We start from the raw sequence: 24,968 nt of genomic DNA on the forward strand, positions 1-24,968 counted from the left end.
GAGCGTGTTCGCTCCGGGACTGATTACCGGCAACAGCAGGGCCGGCGGTGTGTGACGTCATGCCTCCGCCCCTGTGTGATGTCACGCTCCGCCCCTCAATGCAAGCCGATGGGAGGGGGCGTGTAGCTATTACGCCCCCTCCCTTAGGCTTGCATTGAGGGGCGGAGCGTGACATCACAGGGGGGCGGAGGCGTGACGTCACACGCCGCCCGCCCTGCGGTCGATCATAATCAGACCCGGAGCGAACACGCTCCGGGCACTGATTACAAACGGGGTGCCGCGTGCATGATCACGGGGGTCCCCAGCTGCGGGACTCCCGCGATCAAGCATCTTATCCCCTATCCTTTGGATAGGGGATAAGATGTTTAAGCACCCCTTTAATAGATAGCACCATTCAAATAAAAAAGACAATTCCAAGTTGACATTCATACAATTTACATATAAATACACAAAGAAAATGTAACAAACTTTAAGTTGTTACACTTTATTAAGACATGACACACATGCTACAGACAGAATACTTATACTTGTCTCATAAGATTAATAACATGCCCAACTACAGAAAGAAGTTTGTTTTTTTAGGTGGTATTTGAAGCCAAAGCCAGAAACAAATCATAAAAGAAGGATAAGCATAAGCCTTTGTGCACACAGAGGAAAATGACAAGGAACATCACCGCACTGAAATTCTGTTTAGAAATCCTTTTTCTGATCCATGCTGAAATTAATTGGGAATGGTGCTTTATTGGCACAGACTATGGCAGATTTGGAGCTGAAATACAAAACCCTGTTTACTTCAATGGGACGTCTTCTCACCGATTCTGCCTCAAGAATTGTTAGTTCTTTTGGTGAAATTTGGAAAAGCTTTAGCGATTTACACCCTGAAAGTACTGTGTGTGAACAAATCCTACTGAAATCAATGGGAGTCTGATATCGGGTGGAATCCATGCTGAATTTGCCTGAAATGACTGACTTTGCACAAACTGCGTTAAAAAAAACCTGATAATGAAAACACACCCTTAATGACGTTCATTTTATTGAAAGATTACCATAAGTTTATTTTCTTGATAACATGTTCCCAAGTGCAATACACAGCTTTTATCGTTCCAGAGTACATGGATAATCTCATCATAAGGTCAAGTCTTGGTTCTCCTTGGGTGAATAAATGAGGGCGAACGGGCCACATGGAATTTTTATTATCTGTTGTTTTACAAAAAATGCAGTGAATTCTAATAATAGGTGATAAACATCAGAGATAAATGTTACTAGTAATGTCTCATCTTCTGTTCGTACAGATCCATCTTTAGAAACCCATCAGTTTTATATCCTAGACATTTTTATAATTACAGAAATAAGAAATAAAGATGAAACATCTAAATAATTATTCAGGCTTATTACAAGTATCTTCTTCACTAACTTCTAGAATATTTGGTTTCTCATCTGTCTGGTTTATTGGCTCAGCACCGGACTTAAAATATCCCAAAAGACTGGAAGCTCCTGCAGCGGATGCTGACCCTAACCAAGACAATCCACTGGAGACCGCTGACCCTACAGCTGCAGAACTGGAGGAAACAGAAGATCCCAGCTGCATTATACTCTGTGCTGTGGCTTCTTGTGCATCCCCAGATAAAGACTCAGCTAACGGAGCTATACAATCCGCCGCAGTCAACACCATAGTGCCCGACCCAGCAGATAATGCGTCTGCTTTAGCTGCAATTATTGGAGCCAGTGTTTGAGCACCAATGGAGAGCACGTTCCCAAAAGCTGCTACACCCTTTCCAGCAACTGTGCCTACTGTATCCGACATTGCTGTCAGTCCCTGTCCTGCAAGATCAACACCTTTTGCAGCAAATGATCCCACAACATCAGAATTTGAGCTTATGGCTGTACCCGTCACTTTGACTCCTTTAGCTGCCACAACTGCAATTTCTCCTGGAATTGGCATCAAATTCCTTATTATCTGTAACAGAGACAAATAATGAATCAATAAGATGGCTGATAGGGTTAAAATAAGCCGAGAGCTTAAAAAAACACAAAATGGAACAGCCATAAAACTACATGTGTGCAAGAGCTTCTTTGCATATCCTTTCTTCCCAGAATTCCTAGTAGAGCATGCATACCACAGCCCCTCCCATAGACTTGCATTGAGGGGGGTGGCATGACATCACAAGGGCTTGGCCATGACATCACGACCCCCACAGCTCGAACCCAAATGTTCCAAATGCTGGGGCAGTGGAGTACCCCTTTTAAGCCTCCACTCATCTTTATGATGCTCTACTTAAAACACTGACCATGGTGGTTTAGTCATCCATCCAGTGGAGATCAGGTATGTATGCACGGTTGTCAGGCATAAACAATCTGTTCTTGGAATCAGTAAGATTTTCACCTCTTAGGGGGAGACTTATCAAAACCTGTCCAGAGGAAAAGTTGCTGAGTTGCCCATAGTAACCAATCAGCTCACTTCATTCATTTTTGAAAAGGCCTCTGAAAAATGAAAGAAGCAATCTGATTGGTTGCTATGGGCGACTCAGCAACTTTTTCTCTGGACAGGTTTTGATAAATCTCTCCCTTAGAGTATACTTATATGTTCAGGTTTTTTATTTCAATTATTAAATTCAAAGCCAGAAATGGATTTGAAACAAAGATTTCCAATGAATGAAAGATTTATTTATTTAAGCACATGTTTTGTTTTAACCTCTTAAGAAGGTACGCCCTGCACCCGCTCCTGTGCTATAACGCGGGGTCACCCACTGACCCCACATCATAGTGGGTTGGTCCCAGCACCTAGCAATGCCCAGGACTTGTTGCTAATAACGGACATCACCGATCGCGGTGATGCCCGGTTTTATCCGCTTAGACGCGGCGATTAACATGGATCACCACGTCAAAAATGTTTCTAAAATGCTTCCGCCATCTTGGCAGAAGATTGCATGTTATAGTCCCCTAGGGGGCTATAAATGTGTAGAAAAAAAAAGTGGGAAAAAAGTTGATAAATGTGATTTACTCCTTTTCCTAATAAAAGTTTGAATCACCCCCTTTTCCAATTTAAAAAAAATTATAATATGTAAGCAAAAATAAATATAAAACATATGTGATATCGCCACATGCATAAATGTCCTAACTATAAAAATATGTTAATTAAACCGCTCGGTCAATGGTGTACGCGTAAAAAAAAAAAATTCCAAAGTCTAAATTGCATATTTTTGTCACTATGCATACCATAAAAAAATGTATAAAAAGCAATCAAAAAGCACCATCATAACAAAAATGGTACAGATAAAAACTTCAGATCATGGCGCATAAAATGAGCCCTCATACCGCCCTGTATGCGGAAAAATAAAAAAGTTGTAGGGGTCAGAAGGACATTTTTAAACATACTAATTTTCGTGCAAACAGTTATAATTTTCACCAGAAGTAAAACAAAATCTGCGAAGAAACGAAAGCCCCCAAAAGTTACAAAATGGCGTTTTTTCTTTTTCAATTTTGTCCCACAAATACTTTATGGTAGTGTTGTCTGTGCCAGAGGAATTCGAACTTCTTTTTCTTTGTGAATGTACTTTCTGCTAAAAACACTCTAAAATATCAACAGTGTTTGCTTAAAGTGGTTCTAAAGAAAATACTTTTTCTTCCCTTTCTCTTACGAGTCCACTACCAAAAATGTGGACTCTACTTCTATTTAAGGAAAAGGTAAGTCTTTGGAGAATAGGTTGGAGTGAGCTATGGATTTTTCTGTGTACATATCTACCAAAGTGGCACGAGAACAATGTCTGCATTCATCTGTCATTACTTATTTTCATTTTGGGGAAACACTAGTAGAACCAGGGGTTCCCAATTTGGCAAACAATACATTAGGGGATTACATAAATTGGTAAAAATGGATACTAGAAACTGAAGGTAGATTAATTTTTAAGACTTTACCTCAGCAATATATCACAATAGCTGTAACACATTGTAAAACAAAAGCTGGCCTGTGGCTTGTATTGGTTGATATAAGCAACAATTTTTAGATAAGTCAGGTGTGATCGATCATAAAACAGTGATGAATTGGTTCATATTTCGTACATACTTACAATATCTAGGTTTGCCTTTCCATATTTCAGCTCAAGGACAAAGTTTTTGCAGCATGAGCCATACGGTTTACTTTCACCTACGATTCCCAGTGCTGATCTGACCACTTCTTCTTTGAGTATAGGGATCAGATCTCCATTATAAATATTGTTCAATTTAAAGCCACATCCTTTTGCTTCAGCTTCCAATGTACTTTTCTCAACCACAATAGAGTTTCCATGGACAGAGTCATCACCACTCCCCACAATGGAACCTGAGGATTTATTGCATATTATGTTAGTAAGTGCATTATTATCATTTATTGATATAGCAGTGAATTGACCAAAAATAAGTCACTACTAAAGAAAAGTTTCCAGTGAACTCCAGTGGATGTGTGAGTTGTGCCATCGCAGAGTCAGTCAACTGTCACAGCTCCAATAAGGTCAATAAATTTCTTCAATTTCTGTTACCATGTATCCCTAGAATAGATGACTTGGATCATGGATATGGATCTTTACAAATGTACAGTGGGGAGAACAAGTATTTGATACACTGTCAATTTTGGGGTTTTTCCTACTTACAAAGTATGTAGAGGTCTGTAATTTTTACCATAGGTACTCTTCAATTGTGAGAGACAGAATCTAAAACAAAAATCCGTAAAATCACAATGTATGATTTAAAAATGATTAGCATTTTATTGCATGACATAAGTATTTGATACATCAGGAAAGCATAACTTAATATTTGGTACAGAAACCTTTATTTGCTATTACAGAGATCAGATGTTTCCTGTAGTTCTTGACCAGGTTTGCACACACTGCAGCAGGGATTTTGGCCCACTCCTCCATACAGACCTTCTCCAGATCCGTCAGGTTTCGGGGCTGTCGTTGGACAATACAGACTTTCAGCTCTCTGATTTTCTACTGGGTTCAGGTCTGGAGGCCACTCCAGGACCTTGAGATGCTTCTTAATCCTTAGTTGCCCTGGCTGTGTGTTTAGGGTTGTTGTCATGCTGGAAGACCCAGCCATGACCCATCTCCAATGCTCTTACTGAGGGAAGGAGGTTGTTGGCCAAGATCTAGCAATACATGGCCCCATTCATCTTCCCCTCAATTTGGTGCAATCGTCCTGTCCCCTTTGCAGAAAAGCAGCCCCAAAGCATGATGTTTCCACCCCCATGCTTCACGGTTGGGATGGTGTTCTTGGGGTTGTACTCATCCTTCTTCCTCCAAACACAATGAGTGGAGTTTAGACCAAAAAGCTCTATTTTTGTCTCATCAGACCACATGACCTTCTCCCATTCCTCCTATGGATCATCCCTCTGGATCATCCAGATGGTCATTGGCAAACTTCAGACGGGCTTGGACATGCGCTGGCTTGAGCAGGGGGACCTTGCGTGTGCTGCAGGATTTTTATCCATGACGACGTAGTATGTTACTAATGGTTTTCTTGGAGACTCTGGTCCCAGCTCTCTTCAGGTCATTGACCAGGTACTGCCATGTAGTTCTGGGCTGATCCCTCACCTTCCTCATGATCCTTGATGCCCCATGATGTGAGATCTTGCATGGAACTCCTGTGGAGAACAGGAGGACGTCTTAAAGAAAAAATAACAGGTCTGTGAGAGCAGGAATTCTTACTGGTTGGTAGGTGATCAAATACTTATGTCATGCAATAAAATGCAAGTAATTTATTTATTTTTTAATCATACAATGTGATTTTCTGACTTCTACATGCTTTGTTAGTAGGAAAACCTGCAAAATCGGCAGTGTATCAAGTACTTGTTCTCCCCACTGTATGTATTGTTGAAACCACACGTTTATTGAGCACACGAACATTTCAAAGTCATAATCACTTCGACTTTCGAAACGAGTTGATGTGTGCCCAATAGACTTGTGGTATAACAATACTTCTGGGACCAGCACCAGGTTTTGGTAACCTTGGTGATCCGAGTCATTTATACTTGTGTTTGTGCTGGTGGAAATGTACACTTTACACTTTTATGTACAACCTCACAAGTTCCTACACATCCCTCACTGTTCCACTGTTTCTTGTCTTTTTAGACCCTGTTTTGCCCTATTGATAAATGCGCACAGTTATACACTGGAGATTCTCTATCTGAAAAGGCATCCAGGAATTCCCTGGATGGTGAGAAGCCTTTCTTTAGATAGGTATAAGGGAATGCCTGATATATATATATATATATATATATATATATATATATTATATATATATTATTTTTTTTCAAGAAAATGAAGATGGCTGGCTGCAGCACTCTGAGAAACTCCCTAGAATGTAAGCAGAAGACACATAATGGGGAAGACCTATAAAAACCTGTATAGAAGCAGAGTGGTGCAGTTACCCATAGCAGCCAATCAGAGAGCATCTTTCATTGTTATATGCCTTTTTAAACATGAAGAAGCAATCTGATTGGTTGATATGGGCAACTGCACCACTTTTCTTCTACACAGGTTTGGATAATTCTCCCCAATAATTTGTGTAAGGGATGGAAGAATAAAAACAAGTTCAAGTACTAGACTGCATTAATGGCTTCTGGTGAAGCTTATTTCCATGTTTCCTAAGACTGGAGGAAATGTATTTTGAATACTGGTAAAATATTGCAAATGTATTTGTGTGCATTTCACCACACCCTTGTATACAATGAGGTATTAAAAATATAAAGAGTTAACAGTTGCATTCACTGTAAACAAATAAAAGATGCCATGGTCACATGATCCTCCACACCAATTGTAGTGAGAGAAGTCCCTAGTCCAGCCTCCCACTACCAGGAGAAGGGGGGCACCTGTTAGTTATAGTCCGGTCTTGAAAGAGCAACATTCCCAGCTCTTTTCTAGTTGAGCAGTCCAGTCAGTCAGTAAAGGGTGCATATTGTATACATAGACCTAAGCCACTTGTGCTCTACCTAGGTAAAATCCTCTGACTGGTCCTGTTACTGTCCAAGATGTGAGGATAAAGTACACAAGTACTTCATATCCAAAAATAAGTTTTCAACTTCATCAGAGAGAATAAGGCTAAGCAAGGGTCTCTCTGCAAAATACTAAACTCTTCGTTGGCCATTGTTCAGAGTTAGTGTTGACTGTCATGATAACTTTTTCTGTCCCATTCTTCTGGGCATCATCTTGCAGAACCAGAGTCAGGTGAGTAAAGACAGTATGCATTGTCTACTGCAGATAGCCAGCCTGTGAACATCCTCATCAGTGGTTTCAGTAAACCAGACCGAGAACATATTCAACTGTGAACATTCACCTCTGCCATAGTCCTTACATATACACGTGCTAGAAAGCACCACAAGGATTGCTAAATAGTGATGAGCGGCAGGGGCCATGTTCGAATTCACGAAATTCTGCGAATATATGGACAGATATTCATCCTATGTTTGCGAAATTCGCATATTCGCTATGTTCATTCCTTTTTTTTCCATGCTAAAATTTGTAATAAAATTTGCATAGTGCGCATGCGCAATAATATCTTTAACCTAAAAGAAGGGAGGGATCAGTGTCCTCTGGCAGTGGCAATATTAGCGAATATTTGCATATTCACATATACAAAATATTCGCGCTCCACACCTTCTTTGGACCACAAGCTGGAAGCAGGGAGGGATGATCACTTTTTTTTTTTTTTTTTACACAGTACACATCATTGTTGGGTTGTTTAGTGTAAAAAAAAATAGAATATTCATCATTATGTTTATATATCGATATATTCTAAATATTCGCAAAAATTGCAAAGCGGCGATATTCGTGCAAAAAATTTGCATCTTGAATATTTGCGCTCAGCACTATTGCTAAATTCAGTAAAGCTGTTAAAAAAAGCAACATATAAAAGTGACCAAATTACCATTCCAAGCAGTACCAGAGTAAATGTATAATCTTGTAATTGAAGTTCAGTAAAGTTGTTATTAAAGTTTTTTTTCACCGAATTTCTAATGTCCAGAGGTCTCATTCCAGCACATTGCATTGTGGGAACCACTCATTTGACAAAAGGTCAATGGGGTTCACAGTGTCACAAAATGTGTAAAAAACGAAAAAAGTCATGGCATACACAATGAATACTAATAAAGCAGCAAGGATTTGCTTCCAGCTCCATCCCATCCAGCAGCATCCCCCACAATAGTACGATATATAGGACACAATCACTAGAGAACAAATGTACACTAATATAAACCCAAAAACCTGACATAATGAAAGTGTATAACTTTAGTAGAAATACATGGTGTCTGAGCAGCGATTCAATTCTTTTGATGCTTGTGACTCCCTGCTAATAATCCAGTATACCTCCATCCCTAATACCCTCTTCTGCCAGTCACTACCTTTAGGCGGTCTGTAAATGCACAATGGGCACTACCTTGAGGCTTCATAAACAGCCATCATAACAATGTGTAAAGTGTCTAGATTCTCCAGACATTATTCTACACATATGTATTTTAGCTGTATTAACTACCTCTATACAGGAGCCATGTGTCTTGTGTGTCTATAGCACAGAAAACAGATGGAGACAGCACATTAGCAAGTGTAGTACTTTTCATAGCTACAAACTGGCAACCCTGTTGAAGAACAACAGCTCGGTCTAAATCTTGTCAGAGAATGGGGGGGGGGGGGGGGAGTATTTTTAAATTATACACCTGATTCTAAAATTCTTGCTGTATGTAGAAGAAAAAATGGGGCAAGGTATACCATCCATTTGTTTTCGCCTTTTTACCAGAGTATAAATATTAATCTCTGGGTTTTATTATATCAGCCTGTTGGTTGTCTGTGGCCCTTTGTGTATATCGATGGACCCTATTAATCAAACGCCGGTTTGTTCTATCCAACTCTTGTTGACATAGTGAATCTGTGGCGCATAACCTATGTACCGGGGTATATTCCACTAACGGTAGGTTCCTAATCGTATGGGACGTGTGGTTGCTGGATGCATGCAGTAGTGAGTTGCTAGCTATATCCTTCTGGTGTAGTTTTGTTTGTACCATCCCCAACCAATCCACACTTAAAAAAAAACTATGTTATTATGTTGATGTGTACATAAAGTAAGATTATCCTGAATATTGTTAGTGTATTGTACGATATAAGGTACCAAATCATATTCAGTTTTCTGGAGCTACACCACCATGTGGAAACTAAAATGGTTATTTGCTGTACAGAAGCATCTTCTGCTAGGCCACGTAGAAATTGGCCAATGAAGGCAAAATATTGTCCCCCAACAGACACTCTTTGACACTTAGAAGGAAAAAGGAATAAAACAGAAAGAATTCAGAGTAGATACTGTGACATAAAATATGATAATCCAAGGTTACAAAAGCATATAGGAGTATAGACATCCCCTAGCATTTCTTGTACAATTCTTTACCTAAAATAACTACAGACCCGCCCCCCAAGCCCGCTCCCCTCCTAGCAGAGAGTCGTATCATTATGTAGGGATTGTCATAAAATTGAGGGGATTTTATAATTTTGCGTATGCATTAATGTTATTTTGTTCTAGAAATGTATCAGTCCTGTTTTGAAGCCATCAACTGTTCCGCCAGAGTCCAGTTCCTGAGGTAGACCATTACATAAATGCACAGTTCTTATGGTAAAGAGGGCATGTTGCCCCTGGAGACTGAACCTTTTTTTCTTCAGACGTGCCCCCTTGTCTTTTGACGGGGTTTTACCTGGAACAGTTTTTCCCCATATTTTTTGTATGGGCCATTAAAGGGGTACTCCGGTGCTTACACATCTTATCCCCTATCCAAAGGATAGGGGATAAGATGCCTGATCGCGGGAGTCCCGCAGCTGGGGACGCCCGCGATCATGCACGCGGCACCACATTTGTAATCAGTCCCCGAAGCGTGTTAGCTATCACGCCCCCTGCCGTAGGCTTGCATTAAGGGGCAGAGGGTGACATCACACGGGGGCGGAGGCGTGACATCACAAACCGCTGGCCCAGCTGCGGGACTCCCGCGATCAGGCATCTTATCCCCTATCCTTTGGAGCACCGGAGTACCCCTTTAAGTTGATCATGTCACCCCGTAAATGTCTCTCCTCAAGACAAAACAAAAGTAATTCTCATATTTCCTCATAGCTAAGATGTTCCATGCCCCTTATTAGTTTAGTTGCACTTCTCTGTACCCTTTCCAACTCCAGAAAGTCCTTTTTGTGAACCGGTGCCCAAAACTGAACAGCATATTCCATGTGAGGCCGTACCAATGCTTTATAAAGGGGTAGTATTATGTTCCTGTCCCTTGAGTCCATGTCTCTTTTGATACAAGACAATATCCTGCTGGCCTTAGAAGCAGCTGCCTGACATTGCATGCTATTCTGCAGACTATGATCTACAAGTACACCCAGATTGTTAGGGGCCGTGAGCGCTCCCTCTCCCTTAACATGAGTGGGCCCGGGACTCACCCACACGCATGTCCCAGGCAAAGCTATAGGCAACGCTCCGGACGTTCTGCCCAGCCATGAGTGCACCTCTCCTTGTAGCTATGGCGGCGCCCGCATATTAGTCCCAGGCGTCTCCTCACATGTCACTGTCCCTGGCCTCTCTCCTCCTGTACTTTGCTGGCGCTCGCCGGCGTTTAGATTTAAAGGGCCAGTACGCCCTTAATTGGTCACCTGCAGGGCGGACTGTATATAGTCCAGCACCTTCCTATTATGGTGCCGGATCTTCGTGCCTAGTGCCGTAGAGAAAGAGTTTCATAGAGTGTGCCTTATTAGTGTTCCTGCTAGGGACCGGACCTTGCTCCTTTGCCGCCTGCCTCCTGACCTTGTGCCTGTGACCTGACTATGCATCTTTGCTGCCTGCCTACAGACCGGTGCCTCGTCCTGCTTATCTTCTGTGCCAAGTAACTTCTGGGCAACCTATGTGGACGGATCATGCCAGGGGTAGCGACCTGGGTGTCGCCTGCCGCAGCAAGTCCATCCCGCTTTGCGGAGGGCTCTGGTGAAAACCAGTGGCACCTTAGACTCCGCTCCCTGGTACAGTTCAGTCATTGTTCACACAGGACAGCTGATTCACTACAGTTACGGTAAGCCGTTACACAGATCCTTCTCTAAAATTGACTCTCACAGTTTTACCCCACCTAAAACATATGTTGCATGCAGATTATTAGTACCCAGATGCATAACTTTACATTCATCTACATTGAATCTCATTTGCCCACTCAGTGTGTCCAAGTCAGCTTGTAACTTATGCACGTCTTCTATGGACTGTTTCGTGGTAGTATTTGGTCTTTAGTAGCTTTGGAATACCATATTTTATGTTACAACAACCTTTGTTGAATAACATTTTTTCTGTTTAGATGCACCTTTCTTCCTACAGGTCAGGGATTGTCCAATAGGAGACAAATTGAATTTAAGACCACACGTGGTATACAGTATAACATGTACCATGTACAATATCTAATACATTGGCTCTACCACATGCAAGCTTAGAACCATTATTTCAGAGAACATTACAGCTGTTTATGGGTAGAATGACATCAGGAGCATCTAAACACTTTTTAGACATTTTCATGATGACTGTTTAAAAAGTCTAGCAGTAATGCCCATTAAGTGTGTTTTTAGATTGCCAAGGGGTGGGAACCGGCAGGGCAAGGTAATACCGAGGGATATACTAGATTATTAACACAGAGTCACAAGGACCACAACTAAATAGTCCTGGAGGCGAAGCCGCAAAGCATGTAGTCATGCTGCCTTTGTCCTCCTTCCAGCACTCATGCTAGATTGACACACTGAGTGCTGGGCATTGCGTGAAGTGGGTGTTACTCAGCGTGTCAATTCAGCCTGAGTGTCTGGGAGGAGGGGAGGACTACTTACCTGGCAGCAGGGAGTGATAAATTGTTATTTTTTCCCCTAGTGTGGCATCAGAGGAACAAATGCTGTGCCCTTTATCTGCCACGTACTTGAGAGGGTTATAGGGCTTAGGTGACCTGACAGATTCTCTTTAACTGCATTTAAGTATTCATTGTGTATGCCATGACTAAGTAAATGCATCAAAAACCAGTAGGTTTCTTTTTTTTAAACATATTTTCTAACATGTATTTTATGCAGTTTTTAATGCATTTTCAATAAATGGATGGATTTTAACTACTGTATAAACATTGGATGGAGTGCTGGATTGGTTTTATCTAAACCCTCATTCTGTTTATGACTACAGAGTACAGTGATCCCTCAACTTACAATGGCCTCAACATACAATGGTCTATTCTGGACCATCGTAAGTTGAAACTAAACTCAACATACAATGGACGGACAGTCCAGATCTGTGAAACCTGTCAATGGCTGGAAGAACCGACCAATCAAAATGGGCATTCACTGGTAAAACCACTGTATTACTGAAGCGTATGCACTGACTGGTGTCTGATAGCGCCCCCTACAGTACAGGGAGGTATTACATGTTCTGTACACTTTACCTGTACCAGGATTAGTTGCTTCTTTGGACACCAGGTGAGGGAGACTCCATGTTACTTTTTTAGGACATTGCGTGTACTGTACAGGACCCCGAAGAAGCTCCTGTCCTCTACATAGACCAGTGTTTCCCAAGCAGGGTACCCCCACCTGTTGCAAAACTACAACTCCCAGCATGCCCGGACAGCCTTTGGCTGTCCGGGCATGCTGGGAGTTGTAGTTTTGCAACAGCTGGAGGCTCCCTGCTTGGGAAACATTGACATAGTGATTACAGCTCCCAGCAGCTCTTTCTTACTTTTATATGTAAGGATTTGCTTTATCTATATTAGTTATCTACTTCTTTTTCTTTAATCCTCACTTTTTCCTATTTTTGGATGACATTTTGGTGCCTTTAGAACCAATTACCAGGTTTCCATAGAGTTCTGGTCTCAACATATAATGGTTTCAACATACAATGGTCGTCCCAGAACCAATTAATATTGCAACTTGAGGGACCACTGTATATTGTGCACCCTTGTAGAAGTTTCTGCCCTATACCTACTGCAAGTGGAGAGATATATATTCAATATCAGTCATTCCACAAATCAGATAATACCTGTCATATGCACAATATTTCCATCTCCTACGTATATCGCCCAATGTCGATGACCAGCTTGAAAAATCTCAATAATGTCTCCATCATTGAGAGTACAGCCCTGCTAGAAAGAAAGAATAATATTTATTATGTTTCTAATGTAAAATAGAAGATAACAAAAACGGCAGGCACTTATCAAAGCTGGCTTCTTCTCTTATGTTCTCATTACATCAAACTATGTGTAATACGAGGCCAGAAGAAGTATGCTTAATGTACAAAATGGTCATTGTCTCTGACTGCCCTGATGCATCCCCTAAGGTCCCCCTCCCCCATCTTGTGGTTTACCATTGGTCTACATTGCAGTACCTTGCCTATGGTACAGAGTACCACTCACTTTGTCTGCCGCTCATTGCTTTGTGCCAGCCGCTTCCATGTTTCCTCTCATGCTACTTTCAGTTTCAGTAATGATTTTGCTGTGAACGACCCAAATTGTTGACCCAGAGCCTGTGCAACCTGCTTCGACCCTCTTGCCTCTTCTTGACTACTCCACTGCTGGATCCTTTTGTACCAAACCCACGCTCTGGTGCTTGACCTGGAGTGCTGACTACACCTACATGCCTGATCCCCTGGTGCCATGCACAGGTACAATCTGGTCTGTTGGGCCAGCCACTACCCATGCCAGGATCATGTTTGGGGAGAGACTTGTTACCCTCTAACAGTAGTCAAGCTTCTGCCTCGGATTGAAATAAAGGGTGAAATCCTAGACGGTACTTAGACTCTGGTCCCGAGTGTGGACCAAATTATACTAATCCACACCTGTTGCCCGTTACAGCCTGGTGTCTATGAGAAGCCTGGTCTAACCATGGGCTTATTTAACCCCTTTAAAGCGTACCTGTTAGATCTCACAAAAAAAAAATGTAAATAAATGTTACCTAGTACCTAATCCTGACCAGGCACATCTAGTTTTTATGCCTCTATCCCCTATATATTATAAAAAATACCTCTTCTCATTAGCTCACAGTGTTAGAAATCCTCTGAGGGGAAGGGGTCGTGTCCCTCCTTGTGGTGGTGGGAGGTGATTGGCGTGTCTCATGCAGACTTCCATGAGTAATCTCTTGTCCATGACTCATGGACAAGCCTGATGCTTCTGCAGGACTGATTAGTGTCCCAGTAGGGATGGGGACCCCTAGTGGTGGGATTTTCAGGAGCGGTTATAAAAAGTATTTGGATCTGACAGTGCCTATTTATAGAATGGAAAACTTTGCACTCATTTAGCATTTAACATTTGCTAGAAATCAAGAAGTTTTAGGCATCATTCATATCAGCGTTGGAGATCCTTTTAGGGATCCGTCACAGATTTGTGAATTATTTATATTTACAAATCTTTATCCTTCCAGTACTTATCAGCTGCTGTATGCTTCAGAGGAAGTTGTGTAGTTCTTTCCACTCTGACCCCAGAGCTCTCTGCTGTTACCTCCAGATCAGGAAAGGTTTTCTATGGGTATTTGCTCCTGTTCTGGACAGTTCCTGACACTGACAGAGGTGTCAGCAGAGAGCACTGTGGAAGGTTTTTTGCCTTCCTGTGGATCAACACAGTAGCAATATTGGTTGAGCTTTATGGATGTTACTGGATTTAACTATCATTTTGGTGTCTTCTTCTAGTACTTGGATGCAGGTGCTGCCTCCAGGGGAGTTAATTAGATTTAGTTTGGAAGCCCCATCTGAAAGTTAAAACCTCAAATAATAACCGTAATATTTTATACCTCGATGTGACTTTAACACTTTACTTTTATTTAAATTTTAGATGTAGATGTCACCCGGTGCAGGCCGCACCGGGTGACACCAGACTGATGGGGTGACGCCATAGCTGCGCCCGTCAGCATCCCCCAAACCCCCCGCACATCAGCGGCTGGGCGAGACTTGGGGGAAGGTACCAGCGTGACTGGTCAGCACTGATCTGGTCAAAGCTGAACCAGTTCTGGTCAGTCAGACCACGATGGACCGAAGAAGAAGCCAGCACGCGGTATGCCAGAAAGCCAGCCTGTAAGAGTTACCCAGTAAGCAAGCTACTGCCAGGGAGAAAGGGGGTACTGGGGGGCTCTAGCCAATAAGGCAAGCTACTGCCAGGGGGGCCATAGCACCCTCATCATCATCATCATCCACCAGCAACCCCCCCCCCCCAGCAGTAGCAGTAGCCTGCTGGTGGATGATGGGGGTGCTCATGCCAGGGGGCGAGAGCCAGTAGCACCCTCATCATCCACCAGCAGTAGCACCCCCATAAGCAGATCCTGCTGGTGGAGGATGGGGGTGCTCCTGCCAGGAGGATGATCCTGCCGTTGGATGATGGGGGTGCTACTGCCAGGGGGAGGGGGGGTGCAGTAGCACCCTCATCATCTACCAGCAACAACCCCCCCAGCAGTAGCACCCCCCATCATCACCACCAATCCCCCCACCTGTGGGAATAGCTAACGGATGTCGAGGGGTGCTACTGCTGTTGTGGTATTGGATTCTGAGGGTGAACTGTATGGCAAGGTTATATTCAGAGGACACAGTGTGTGGAAATATATTCAGAGGGTACAGTGTGATGTAGTATAACATTCAGAGAGCGCAGTGTATAGTAAGTAGTATTGTATTTAGAAGGTATGGTGTGTGGCAGGTTTATATTCAGAGAGTGCTGTGTATATTGGTAATATATTCCAAATGTACAGTGTGTGATAGTATTATATTTTGAATGTACAGTGTGTGGTAGTATTATATTCAGAGGGTACAGTGTGTGGTATTATATTCATTGGGTACAGTGTGTGACAGTATTATATTTAGAGGGTACAGTGCATCATAGTATTATATTCAGTGGGTAGTGTTTGGTAGTATTATATTCAGAGGGTACAGTGTGTAATAGTATTATATTCATAGGGTACAGTGTGTGGCGGTATTATATTTAGAGGGTACAGTATGTGGCAGATTAATATTCAGAGGTTACAGTATGTGGCAGATTTATATTCAGAGGGTACGGTGTGTGGAAGGTTCATATTCAAAGAGTGCAGTGTATAGTAGTATTGTATTTCGAGGATATATAATAATAATTATTTTCATATAGAGGATCAGAATCCGCTGACATAGTGAGGCGCTATTTGGGCATCACATTCCGCAGAGAGAATATTTAGCTGGAACAACTCCCAGCGGTATGTTCCATCTGAATTAGATAAGGAAAGACTATAGAGAAGGCGTCACCTGTAGTCACTGATATCATTGTGTATTCTCCTCACTATGTCCTGTAAGAGCTATAGTCACTTGTAAGTTCAACAGTTATGATGAGTGAAACTACAACTCCCAGCATAACCTTACCACTGCTTAATGGGGTACTCTGCTGGAAAACTTTTTCTTTTTAATCAGCTGGTGCCAGAAAGTTAAGCAGATTTGCAAATTACTTGCTTGAAGGATTCAGAATGAAATAGAAGTCATTTACAAATCTGTTTAACTTTCTGGCACCAGTTGATTCCAAAGAAAATGTTTTCCAGTGGAGTACCCCTTTAACTTATTCTCAAAGCTGTAGTTTTAAATGCTGAAAAGTTATTTAGCGCTTTCCCATTCTGTGGCAATTGGTATATTTGACTATTATATTGGAATTTTTCACAGTTACAATACACCAGTGGCGTCTGTCACAACAGGCTAACAAACTTACTTGGGGGGGGGGGTGGGTAGGTATGGGGTGACATTATTTTCTACCACACCGGGTGACACCAACCCTAGCAACGCCACTGTGTATAAAAATGTATAATAACTATTTTGATCGAAACCTATTAAATTAAATGTACAGTTCATAAGACGCAGAGCCCTTCATTGGACCTCTTCTTCTCTTGTAAGTAGAGATGAGCGAACTTACAGTAAATTCGATTCGTCACGAACTTCTCAGCTTGGCAGTTGATGACTTTTCCTGCATAAATTAGTTCAGCTTTCAGGTGCTCCCGTGGGCTGTAAAAGGTGGATGCAGTCCTAGGAGACTCTTTCCTAGGACTGTATCCACCTTTTCCAGCCCACCGGAGCACCTGAAAGCTGAACTCATTTATGCAGGATAAGTCATCAACTGCCGAGCCGAGAAGTTCGTGACGAATCAAATTTTCTGTAAGTTCGCTCATCTCTACTTGTAATTGCTCTAGCCTCCATTTCACAGCAGCCTCAGGGGGCCCAATAACAAACTGCTGATCCGTAATTCACGCTGAGCCAGTGTGCATTGCCCACTTTAATAGACAGTGGTGCTGTGTGTGTTGGGCGGCTGCTGCGCCACTTACCTGTATTCTTCTGTCAGTCAGAGCACTACAACACAGATGATTGCTGCGGCAGCCACCCGGAACACTGACAGATCGATTGACTGTAGGAGTGCTAGATGTCATACTTAACGATAAGTGACTTTCTAAGAGCTCCAGCTCACTGCCACAATAAACAGCTGATTAGTGTTGAGCGCCATAGGCCATATTCGAATTCACGATATTTCGCGAATATAAGGACAAATATTCGTCATATATTCGCTACATTCGCATATTCGTAATATTCACGTTTTATTTTCGCATATGCGAAAATTTGCATATGCAAAAATTATCATAAGCGACAATTTGCATAAGCGACAATTCGTATATGCGAAAATTCATATGCCAGTCTCACACAGTAGTATTAGAGCCTTCTTTACACCACACAAGCTGGAAGCAGAGAGGGGTGATCACTGTGATGTGTACTGTGAAAAAAAAATAAAACGAATATTCGTAATTGCGAATATATAGTGCTATATTCGCGAATATGCGCTATTTGCCAATAAAATTTGCATTGTGAATATTCGTGAGCAACACTACAGCTTATTTGTTCAACCTGCGCTGGGTAAAATAAAAAGGCACCCCTCGTCTCAGTACATAGTACCAGACACGTGCCCCTTCCTTGCTATGCTTCTGGCTACCCCCTATAGCAGTGGTCTTCAACCTGCGGACCTCCAGATGTTGCAAAACTACAACTCCCAGCATGCCCGGACAGCCAACGGCTGTCCGGGCATGCTGGGAGTTGTAGTTTTGCAACATCTGGAGGTTCGCAGGTTGAAGACCACTGCCCTATAGCTTTACCTCTGCAGGTGACTGAAAGTAGCACACTATTATACTAATAAAGTCATGCAATTTTAAAATTTAAAAACAGATTTCTATTAAAATGCATTTTAGTGTTAATGGGGAAAACATAAAAGCAACTTCAGTTTTGAGCCAAGAATAGGTAGAAAATTGCGAACTCACCAGTTCCAGTGACATATTTTGCGATTTGTTTCCCCTTCTGTTCCTAGATAAAGAGATTTCAGGATGAAGGACTATGAGATTTCTATGAAAAATACTCCTATGTGTCACTTTATCAATGGTCAAATTCCATGCACGATTAGGACATAAATATGTAAATGTGTAACCTGAAATATTTCATAGTATTAGGTAATGGTACAAAAACCAATGTAGATAACATGTGGGTGGAGTTAAAACAACTTTACAACAAATGGAAGAGCATCCATTGTGGACCGGCCTGGACTGACAATATGCTACTGGGCCAGTCACACAGTGGGCCATCCTGCCAGCATCAGGACTTCCGCTTACTCAAGACACTGGCCAGTGTCAGGATTAGAGATGAGCGAATTTACAGTAAATTTGATTCGTCACGAACTTCTCGGCTCGGCAGTTGATGACTTATTCTGCATAAATTAGTTCAGCTTTCCGGTGCTCCCGTGGGCTGGAAAAGGTGGATGCAGTCCTAGGAAAGAGTCTTCTAGGACTGTATCCACCTTTTCCAGCCCACCAGAGCACCTGAAAGCTGAACTAATTTATGCAGGATAAGTCATCAACTGTCGAGCCGAGAAGTTCGTGACGAATCAAACTTACTGTAAGTCCGCTCATCTCTAGTCAGGATGTTCTGTAGGGAGCGCAACATTGTCCATCAGACCCATGTAGACTCCACCTGCCTCTTCCACTTTTCAGAGCCCTTCCCCACCTGGTCAAGGCCGCAGCTGTCTCCATGGACCGCAGGAATGATGAGAAGTCCAGTCCTGTGAGGAAGTGAGCCTACATGGACAGCTCAGTTGTCCTCGCTTTCTTACCCTCAAATATTGGACACTGCCAGTGACTGGGGAGATGCCTGCTAATGGTACTGGCACTGTCCAAGTTTGATGGACAAGAAAGCACCATTAATAAGTATATCTATCCCTTAACATTCACAATAGTATTCTAGGCTCAGTGGTTAAAGGGGTAGTCCGGCCCTAAGACATCTTATCCCCTAGCCAAAGGAAAGGGGATAAGATGTCTGACAGCGGGGGTCCCGCTGCTGGGGACCCCTGCAATCTTGCATTCGGCACCCACCTCTTTGAGCTGCATGCCGCGCTGCCAGCTCACAAACTGCCGGGTGCCAGCCACGGGGCCGGAGTATTGTGACATCACGACTCTGCCCCGGTGTGACGTCACGCCCCCCATGCAAGTCTATGGGAGGGGGCGTGACGGCCCCTCCCATAGACTTGCATAGCGGCGGGGCGTGACGTCACACATGGGCAGAGTCATGATGTCACAATACTAATTTGTACGTTCTCCCCATGTTTGCATAGGTTTCCTCACAGTACTCCGTTTCCTCATACGCTACCCTACATTAAAAGAGCCAAGGAACTTTCCATAGTGTTTCAATAGTAGTAGTCTTCATGGAAATATAGTAAGAAACTCATATTCAGGGGCAGAAATATTTTACTGAACCACTATTGTCAGGAAAATAGTTACCTTCCATGTGGAAAAATCGAAACAAAATAGCAACACCAATATTTGGTTCCTATTGATAGGTCTGTGAGAGCTACAAAATACACACAATAATAAAGGAATATAGGCAATGGCATATGTTTAGATGTGTATATCTCAGTCCAAAGAGTAGAAACCACTATATATACACTCCAGGGGGGAGATTTATTTAAACCTGTCCAGAAGAAAAGTTAATGAGTTGCCCATAGCAACCAATCAGATCGCTTCTTTCATTTTTCAGAGGCCTTTTTCAAAAAGGAAAGAAGCGATCTGATTGGTTGCTATGGGCAACTCAGCAACTTCTCCTCTGGACAGGTTTTGTTAATTACCCCCCACCCCCAGGTTCTTTCAATTGTTGCTGACTTGTGCAGCTGAAGATAATGGGGGACATTTACGCTTTCTTATGTTTTTTATTTATTTTTTGTTGTTTATTATTTTGCTTAAATGTTTGCTCAATAAAACAACCAGGGATGAGCTGGAGTAAATATATGGCATTTTTTGATGGTGTGAGACTTTTTTGCGACAGCCGCACATTATAAATCTCTGTCCACTGCAAGTCATTTTTGAAAAATTGCTTACATAAGCCGAAAAAAATGCCTGGTCGCACGTGAGGCATTTGAGAGACAAATATTACCATAAAAAAATCTGCTAAATGCTTTTATAAATGTCCCCCAATATCGACACTATGGTACAGTGACACTTGGTTACAGCTACCTGACAGTCCATAGTATGGGCAAATCTGTATACATGCAAGTAGAGACAGTCCGCACCACACATACTTTCACTTTGAACAATTCCACAAGTGAACAAACACTAAAGGTAGCACGTTATGCTGATGCACCGAGTTAAGACAAAAAACTGAAACCGTAAAGAGAATGCACAACACACGGAATCTATACTTGCAAAACTGCCTCTTTGCACCATAGCAGGATAAACTTCAGGAGGATTTCTCCACACACCAATGCTCTGTACTTGTTTCGTGTTAGATGACTCTTTGCCAAGGTATACCTGTGTCTCTGTATACCTCTGTGCAGAGACAAAATACAGTGAATGGGTTCAGGACAAGCAGGAAACTTGCTTGTCCTCAGTGCATTTGTGGTGTCCCAGCACCAATAGCTGTCCTGTGGCTTTGGACTGTCTCGGCAGCTTGGCAGCACAAGGTGTTGGGCCCACCTGAGTTCTGCAGTATAGTTAAATATTTATATTAATTATGTGTAGGGATGCACCGATATATCGGCGGCCGATACATATTGGCCGAAAATAGCTGTTTCGGGGAAATGCTGAAACAACAAAAAATGTGCCGGTAATGACCCACCTCCCCTGCCCGCCCACAGCACAAGTTGCAAACACTGCCAGTGGCAGAGTCGTAGCGTGGGGGGTGTAGGGGGGGCCAGCCGCACCGGGCGCAACATCTGGGGGGGGGGGGCGCGCTCTCCGGGATAGGAATACTTCTTTTTATGTGCCCGGGCCGGCTCCCATGTGTGGCTGCAGGCGGGGGCCGGCCAGCGCATACAAAACCTAATACTGTATACTAAAAACCAGGGGGCCTCCAGCTGTTGTGAAACTACAACTCCCAGCATGCCCGGACCGGCAAAGTCTGTCCGGGCATGCTGGGAGTTGTAGTTTCACAACAGCTGGAGGCCCCCTGGTTTTTAGTATACAGTATTAGTTTTTATATGCTCTGGCCGGCCCCCGCCTGCAGCCACACACAGGAGCCGGCCCGGGCACATAAAAAGAAGTATTCCTATCCCGGACATCCCTGTGTCCCGAAAAATCTTTTTGGGACATAAGGATGTCCGCCGGTCACTCACCATTCCCCGGCGTCCTCCTGCGATCCTCCTTCGGTCCCTCGCTTCTCCGCCTCTATGGTCGTACACACGGGACGTCACCGCTCCAGACATACAGCCTCCAGCCATACACTGTATATGGCTGGAGGCTGTATATCTGTTGGGTGGGGGGAAGCTGCCTACTATTGTGGGGGAACTGCTGACCTAATGTGGGGGGGAGCTGCCTACAAATGTGGGGGGAACTGCCTAATATTGTTGGGGGGGAGCTGCCTAATATTGTGGGGGGGAGCTGCCTACAAATGTGGGGGGAGCTGCCTAATATTGTTGGGGGGAGCTGCCTAATATTGTGGGGGAACTGCCTACTATTGTGGGGGGGGAGCTGCCTAATATTGTGGGGGGGAGCTGCCTACAAATGTGGGGGGAGCTGCCTAATATTGTGGGGGAACTGCCTACTATTGTGGGGGGAGCTGCCTACAAATGTGGGGGGAGCTGCCTAATATTGTTGGGGGGAGCTGCCTAATATTGTGGGGAACCTGCCTACTATTGTGGGGGAACTGCTGACCTAATGTGGGGGGGGGGCTGCCTACAAATGTGGGGGGAGCTGCCTAATATTGTTGGGGGGGGAGCTGCCAATATTGTGGGGGGGGGGAGCTGCCTACAAATGTGGGGGGAGCTGCCTAATATTGTTGGGGGGAGCTGCCTAATATTGTGGGGGAACTGCCTACTATTGTGGGGGGGAGCTGCCTACAAATGTGGGGGGAGCTGCCTAATATTGTTTGGGGGAGCTGCCTAATATTGTGGGGGGGAGCTGCCTAATATTGTTGGGGGGAGCTGCCTAATATTGTGGGGGAACTGCCTACTATTGTGGGGAACCTGCCTACTATTGTGGGGGAACTGCTGACCTAATGTGGGGGGGAGCTGCCTACAAATGTGGGGGGAGCTGCCAAATATTGTTGGGGAACCTGCCTACTATTGTGGGGGAAATGCTGACCTAATGTGGGGGAGCTGGCTTCTATTGTGGGGGAGCTGCCTACTATTGTGGGGGAGCTGCCTACTATTGTGGGGGAGCTGCCTACTATTGTTGGGGAGCTGCCTATTAATGTGGGGGAGCTGCCTACTATTGTGGGGGAGCTGCCTATTAATGTGGGGGAACTCCCGACCCAATGTGGGGGAATCTAATCTAATGAGCGGAGTGCTGCATTTTACCAGAAGACGGGGAGAAGTCATTTTCGGTTTCGGTATCGGTTTCGGCTGGACATTTTTTTTATTTCGGTTTCGTTTCGGTTCTGAAATTTCCATTTCGGTGCACCTCTAATTATGTGTATTATAATGTCAGATAATATAATTTCAAATTAATTCAATTATATATATTTATGTTACTGTACCTTTAATTGAGAGCATTGAACCCCATGTGACCCTGCCTGCCAATGAGAACCCCAAAAGTCTCACAAGTCAGTATAAATCTGTTTGGTGTAAGCACCACAAGTCTCAGCAAGGCAACAGGTCTCCCAAGGGGTTACACTACACTCTCTCGCCTCTCTGGGCTGTATATCTATTACAATCTGCACCAGCTCAGTAAAGACAGTTATCCGTAACCTGACGTTGGTTTATTCATTTACTTCCCATGTCTGGCCAAGGAGAAGCCGTCCCCAAACTTTGGACCGTGTATAGGATAATGGTGCCCTGGCATCAGGAAGTGATCAGGTATTTCCACCAACAGCACCCCATGTCTCCACAATTCTTTTTGGCGTCATGAACAAAATACGGGTGTGTCCCTTCAAAACCCCCTAGTCTGAACTGTATGCTAGAAGCCGCACGGAGCGTGCAACAGTTAATGCGCCAGAATCATTGTACAGGACGTTGCCAACAGGCGCTAAGGAAATAGAGGGGGAGCAATTTATTCAAGGCCATACAGTGTGCGAAGATTGCAAAAGACTGTATATTTCAAGATTTCCAGTATGTGCATACAGCGCAACAAATTTATGCGGCACCACAAATTCCAGTCCACCCCAGGAGGGGTTAATCCAACAAGCGCAAAACATGCTAAGAATTCCCACCAGATGAAACGCCCCACCCCTGGGCATGGGAACCAATTTGCTGTGCCAGAGCCTAAGTGGAACTCAAAGGACAGCCCCCTTGTTGCACAGGGAACGATTGAAGAGGCGGCATGGATGACGGATTTCCGGTTGGTGGCCATTTTGTGGGAGCCTGCTGTAAAGCCAGCAGCAGGATTCCACCCACCAGTTTTGCCTCGTGTGATTGGAGCAGAGAAGATGGCGGACAGCACTTCGCCTGAGAGCACCTGAGATGACGGTCGCCGCTTCACTCAAATTTGACTGTTACATCGCCGAGCTGGCGCAACTACTTGCAGAGCAACTAGTGCTCCTGTCCCCGGAAGCCAAACTCTCTTCTGATAAATCAGCGTCAGGACCCGGTAAGCGATCCAAGTCACCCCCACTGGCAGGGTGGGTGTTCGGCGACGAACCTGTGGTCATCTAGGCCATGCTCAAATTCCCGATACCTCTACCTAGGCTAGCTGCATTACCAGGCTTGCCTAGGCCCGTCACCTCCACCAGAGGAAAAAGTTGAGGGAGCAGCTGCTGAAGAACCTCCTGTCCCTGTGGTGCCAACTGCCTCTGTACAGATGGTGTTTACTATCAGTCCAACTGTTTCAAATTCCAATTTGTCTAAAGTGTCCTGAACCAACACAATTAACATGCCAGAGGCTTCTCCAGGAAGAGCTGCAAGATTCCTGTACCAGCCAACAAGAGGCAGTGACCACCACATCTGGGGGGAGGAGGTGAGCCACAATAATGCTTGCCCCTTTATGTGCCACTCTTGTTTTTCCTGCATTCTATGTTCCTGATTTTGTTTTCCTGATATACCAGCCTGTGCAAGACATTGGTAACAATGCCCCAGGACTGATACTTGTTCTACATACAGCCTGTGCAGGACATTCGGAAATAATGCCCCAGGACTGCTACATGTTCTAGTTTAAGTTGTGCAACGGTTTAAGGAACTGTGCCTTGCCTTGGGCCAAGAAGTAACCAAAATACTTGTGTGCCCGACTCTGTTGAGAACTCTGTGCATATTCTTGTATCTTCCTGGTTCGTTTCCATTAATGCGAACAGTGCCTTCAAATGCTTTTGCTTAGTCAGGATTGTCTAGTGCAGTCACTATCACATCTAGTCAGGATGTATATTACTCTCTATGTTTTATGTTGTACGTCTTAAGTGTCTCCTGAAGCATGAGGGCCTCCAAAATTCAAGGGTGTACCTTGGCAGTAAAGTTGTCATGGAAGGAGGTATCTATGTCCTTGTTTGTCTCTGGGTGTGGCCATGGAGGAGGACTTAAGCTTGTTGTGGGGAGAAGTTGC

The 24,968-nt window shown here is 43.8% G+C and overlaps 1 protein-coding gene across 1 annotated transcript; it reads right to left on the bottom strand.

Moving 5' to 3' along the window:
* Positions 1 to 559: 559 nt before the first annotated feature.
* Positions 560 to 24,379, bottom strand: LOC130277736 (uncharacterized). The gene is made up of 5 exons (XM_056528470.1): positions 24,138 to 24,379; positions 18,285 to 18,327; positions 13,039 to 13,138; positions 4,068 to 4,318; positions 560 to 1,957 (listed from the first exon to the last, which is right to left on the bottom strand). The coding sequence occupies exons 1-5, from the start codon at positions 24,377 to 24,379 to the stop codon at positions 1,379 to 1,381; spliced, it is 1,215 nt and encodes a 404-aa protein (XP_056384445.1). The 3' UTR covers positions 560 to 1,378.
* Between the last annotated feature and the right edge of the window lie 589 nt (positions 24,380 to 24,968).

The sequence above is a fragment of the Hyla sarda genome, chromosome 6 (assembly GCF_029499605.1).
Source record: "Hyla sarda isolate aHylSar1 chromosome 6, aHylSar1.hap1, whole genome shotgun sequence".
In the NCBI taxonomy this organism is placed as follows: Eukaryota; Metazoa; Chordata; class Amphibia; order Anura; family Hylidae; genus Hyla; species Hyla sarda.